Source organism: Adiantum capillus-veneris, chromosome 24 (assembly GCF_014529385.1).
Source record: "Adiantum capillus-veneris isolate H3 chromosome 24, ASM1452938v2, whole genome shotgun sequence".
Lineage (NCBI taxonomy): Eukaryota > Viridiplantae > Streptophyta > Polypodiopsida > Polypodiales > Pteridaceae > Adiantum > Adiantum capillus-veneris.
In genome coordinates, this window is record NC_140954.1 from 55281634 (window position 1) to 55286479 (window position 4846).

At 40.0% G+C, this 4846-nt stretch overlaps 1 protein-coding gene across 1 annotated transcript; it reads right to left on the reverse strand.

Moving 5' to 3' along the window:
* Positions 1–461: 461 nt before the first annotated feature.
* LOC147426393 (uncharacterized) lies at positions 462–1519 on the reverse strand. Its single transcript, XM_086498745.1, has 3 exons — positions 1429–1519; positions 648–681; positions 462–576 (listed from the first exon to the last, which is right to left on the reverse strand). The coding sequence occupies exons 1-3, from the start codon at positions 1517–1519 to the stop codon at positions 462–464; spliced, it is 240 nt and encodes a 79-aa protein (XP_086354871.1).
* Positions 1520–4846: the final 3327 nt, after the last annotated feature.

Sequence of the window (4846 nt, forward strand, 5' to 3'; positions counted from 1 at the left end):
GTTATACACTAATCCTGCTCAATATATTCGAAAGCCTGCAGACTATTGCATTTAAACGATTCAATTGTCCTTTGAATACTGTCAGCTCCCTCCTGAGCGACAAAATCTGTTCTTCCAATTTTGTAACTTGTATGTCAGCAACGTTTACACTATAATTCTCGACTCTGTCATTAATGCCGTGGATCGCTTCAAGGAGTTGTGAACGCAGTGACACCTGAGCTGTTGTTTGGTCACCGAGCAATTCCTTCAAAATGTGCACCAAAACGTCCTCGATCCTATCAACCCGTGTATCTTCACCTTGTGTAAACGAGTCTTCTGGTTGTGTGTCCTCTGATGCTACCAGCTGATCATGCTCTTGGTCATCCATTCCGTCTCTGCAAACAACAAGATATTAGCATTGCATTCGTTCTTAGAACAAAAAGTAGCAACAAAAGCGAACGAAGACAACCAGAATTCTCAGACTAGGCAACCGTTGTGACGCCAATTTCATGAACAAGTGGGATGTATTCATCGCCTAGTTGTGAATCTTTGACGTATACATCCATCTCAGTGTCATCAACAACAGGAACAGTTGGGCTGCTAGACAAACTTGCGATCAAGAAAGCTTTTCGTTCCTTAGTATTATCTCAAGAATCTCATGATCTTACCTTTCCCTATCTTCCCAACGAGACAAAAACCAGTCTGATCGAGGATGTGTTGTAGTATATGTTTCATAGTTCACAAAAATGTCGGCGATGTCCTTGTAAGTAGTTGTTGTCGGATGAATCATGCATCTCCAAAGTGCCTTCATTTTGGCAAGCTCCATGCCTCGGCCTTGGTGCGGAGTTATCCATGATGAAGATGGGTAATATTGGCCACTCTTGATCATCTGATGTAACGTTGACAAAAAATCATGTCCTATGGGGTGCCGCAACCTATACTTCCAAAACATCATTGCCCTATCGAAAATGTTCCCCGGTGTTAGGCAAACTTTGTTCTTCACCTCATCGGCACCATATAGACTATATAACTCTATGCCTCTATTCACATCGTCGACACTAACATTATGCATCTCTTTTCGAAAATGTGGCTCATTGCTTTCCTTCAGGCAATACCCTATCATGCCTTCAAAGGTGTGCATCTTCCGTTGTTTCAAACCATGACACAGGACCATCCCACCCGCAGGCAAACACTTATCCCATCCCAAATACGCTTTGACTTTCCTATTGACAGCAATAAGCGAAGTTGCCCATAACCTGACAACCATTTGCAAGTGCAAGTGGAAAAGTGCACCTCCCCTCTCAACCGCACACAACCCTGCCAAACTTTCATTTTCAAGAAACTGTTGCATCTCATGCAGCAAACCTACGTCTATATCCCCGTCGCCTATTGAAATAGTAATGCTAACCTCCATTACCTTGCTACTTGCCTTTGATAGCATCCCCTTGCCACGCTCTACATCAATAGACCTGGATTTCTTTGGGACATTACATCGCTGACTGTTTGCTATAGCACGGGCTTCGGACTTTAACCAGACCATTATGCACAGATAGAAACAAGTACTTCCAATAGAACAAAGAGCTTATGCTCTCTCTACCTTGGCACTGTCTATCCTGCCAGAACACAACGAACATCTACAAAGCACTTACAAACAAGGAGAACAACAGCAAAACAGTATCTCCACTTACAGCAAGGGCGTCTCCAGTTTGCTCGGGACAAGCGCAATACAGTAAAAAACAACCCAGCGCTTCTGTAAAAAATCCCCAGGCTCAAAACGTAAAAGACACTGCCACCTGTCTGCACCTCTGCCAATTCTGACTGCGCTGCCACGTTGCGGGATCTTTTTCTGCGGCTCTTTATCTTTTTTCCTCTTTACCTCTGAACGCATCTGCTCAGATTCGCGGCACTCGACGTGCTTGAAAAATTTGGGGGACATACTCTACCAATAGTTTGATTTCACAAACTTTTGAACCATTCAATGGGACACCCAATAGAAAATATATACTTAAAGATAACTCAAATTTTACAAGGAGTAAGCTAGCATATAGAAAAGTCTTTACATATGGGAGAGTTTACAATTGAATGAAATTATACTACATAAGTACACAATTATCGAAGAAGAGTTTACAAAGATTATATATTAATCATAGAGAGATAGTACCGAGCAAATACATGAAAATGTACAGAGTGAGTATACAATTATCCAAGGAGAATTGACAACAATTATATTTTAATCATAAAACAAAACCAAGGAATGGATGAAGATCTCCTGCTCTATCGATGTAGTTCCTGCTGCAATCCCAAGGAAGGAACCTCTTACCTGCTACCATCCAAAAAAAGCAAGTCCATCAGTACTTGACAATAATTAAGAAGACATTTGTCAACAACTCCCTCCCCTTGTTATCGATGTCAAGAATGAAGACAAAAACTAACAACATGGCACAAATCAACTATTATGTTTCGAGATTGAGTCATTTATTTGCATCTTTTAATTCCAAAAAATATAGGGTAGCATCTCCTTTGTAATTAGGATCCATTTTCAAAAGTCCAATCCAATGCCATCTCAATCAAGACCCTCACATGAGGATTAAGGCTTTTCTTAAAAACCCATTGGAGTAATTTCAAAGTAAAATACTAGCACTAATTTCAAAAGTTATGCATTTATTCACTAGGAAAGGTAATTGTTAAAGAACAATTAATACTACAAAATTCACTAATGTGAGTATACTTAGCTACCGCCATAATGCTACAGTCGTACATCTAGCACTATGAATGTGAAAAAACCAGCAGCATCAGCTGCAAAAAACATGTGTGAGAGATCTATAAGGTTACAACCAGATTGTTCAAGATATTTGACATTTGATGACCTTCTAAAAACCCACTTCCATCCCATAGGCTCATAGTATCATCTCGTAATTATGATTCTTTTAGAGCTCCCATAAACTAATAAATTGGCTATACATGTAAGAGCATACCGCTATTCACAGGTAAAATAAGTCACTTCAGGATGATAACAAAACAAGCAGCAAAAAAATGGGACAATGTAAAGTGGGTATCAATTCAAGTCCACAATCCAAGGATAGTAAATCTAACCATACTCAACATGTCAAGATGCCTACATGACAACAAGTAGAAAAAAATCCAAAGCTTACTGAGACCATGTGTGTGCACTTCTCGTGTTTGTGTGTGTGTGTGTGTGTGTGTGTATCATGTTTTTCTTAAGGATAATAACCTGTTCTATGTATGGAACTCCATTTTTGGAAACAATTTGCCACCATTTTCTTTGTAACTACTCATACTTTTCAAAAAAACGAGTCATAAGATCTCTCATGAAACCCTCACATGAGGTTGTAGGCAATTTATGTAGTGATTCATTTATGTAGTGATTCATTTCCACATACAAATAGTGTTTTTTTCTGTTTGCACTCTATCCCGCCTTGGAACCCTCAACTCGATGCATTGACTTGTCATACAAATCCATCACTATGTTATCTACATACTTAAGATTATTTGGGAATCCATATACTTCAAGGCCATATCTCACAGCATAGTCAATTATTTAAAAATCCAGATACACATCATAGTCATTTACAACATCAAGCATAATTATCACATTCTAACTTGAGTTAGCTATTGTACGTAGATCACAGCATGTCAATAATGCAATGTATTAACAACCTAGCAATGGGGGATTACCACATGAGCAAGTTAAAACCATAGTTCGAGTGTGCAAAAAGCCAAATCCCACAAGAACTGAGAGACATCTAAAAATAATATCATCTATACATAAAAAAACAGATATACTGAGTAGGTGCATAAGCACCTACCTGTACTATTGTTGATTGGTGTCATCAAGGTTCGACAATCTTGGCGGGTCAAACCATCGATGAATATGTAGCCCAGTTTGAGAATATGTCCTGTTTGGAGGTGATAACAACATACAAGTGCCCACCTAGCCAAGGCGCCGTTGAGTCAGCCGGCCAAAGTTTTGATGTGGTCACATTATTTTTTCGATGTTTAATACATCAAACCCTGTAAAAGCCAATGTCAATCGTCTATGTCAAGTCTAAGTCAAAGATGTAATTTTTCCAATGATGTAGGTAAAGGTCCATGAGAAGTTGGCCGCCGGCCACTTTAGAAAGCCCTAGGTATATAATACACTAAGGTTAGTGGGAAAGGAGAGATTATTTTTTGAAGATAGGGGACTACTGCGTTGTGTACAGAGAGCTACCTCTTTGCTCCAACTTGTAATCATCGCTTCTGTGGCTACGGTAATCCAAATTCAGTTTTGTTTCTTGCATTGTGTTCCTCTTACTTTGCTCTTTCATTCAAATGTAAGCATTCAAGATTTGGTGAAGGTTTCAAACGCATCCGTTTAGGCCTTAAATCGCTATTTTGAGTGTTTATATGCGTATTTTATGTTGTTTTGACCCTAGGAGAGGCTTTAGGGACCCTAAAACGACCCATTAGGATCACCTGCTCGCTGTTTTTGCTGACTTTGGGACGAACGATCGCGATCGTTGTACCTCTCCAGAATGCTGTGACAATGATAGGATATGTTCCTGATAGTCCCCTGTAGCTTCCCTTCAAGTTTCATGCGATTCCGATATGATTTGCATGGTGAACGGGCGTGATGACTGTAGAGCTGTGTAGAAGGACATAGGTAGATTACTTGGCTTTAGTGCGATCGATTTGCTTGTAGAGTTAGTAGTTGCATCTCTTCGAGTTCACTTCAGTAGTATTGACACCCTAGTGAGTTTCCATGCCTCATCCGAGTCGCTTCCCCTGTATCGATAATTTTATGTTGATGCTTGAGAGCTATGCTATGGACGTCCGTCGCGGCGACCCGCAAACATGTCCCAACATG

What these genes read in the sequence shown, in the direction of transcription:
- LOC147426393 (XM_086498745.1), bottom strand. Translation starts at nt 1,519, where the DNA reads ATGGTCTGGTTAAAGTCCGAAGCCCGTGCTATAGCAAACAGTCAGCGA. An exon ending in GTCTATTGATGTAGAGCGTG is followed by an intron (nt 682 to 1,428) that starts GCAAGGGGATGC and finishes ATCCTCGATCAG; the next exon opens with ACTGGTTTTTGTCTCGTTGG. An exon ending in CGTTGGGAAGATAGGGAAAG is followed by an intron (nt 577 to 647) that starts GTAAGATCATGA and finishes TTTGTCTAGCAG; the next exon opens with CCCAACTGTTCCTGTTGTTG.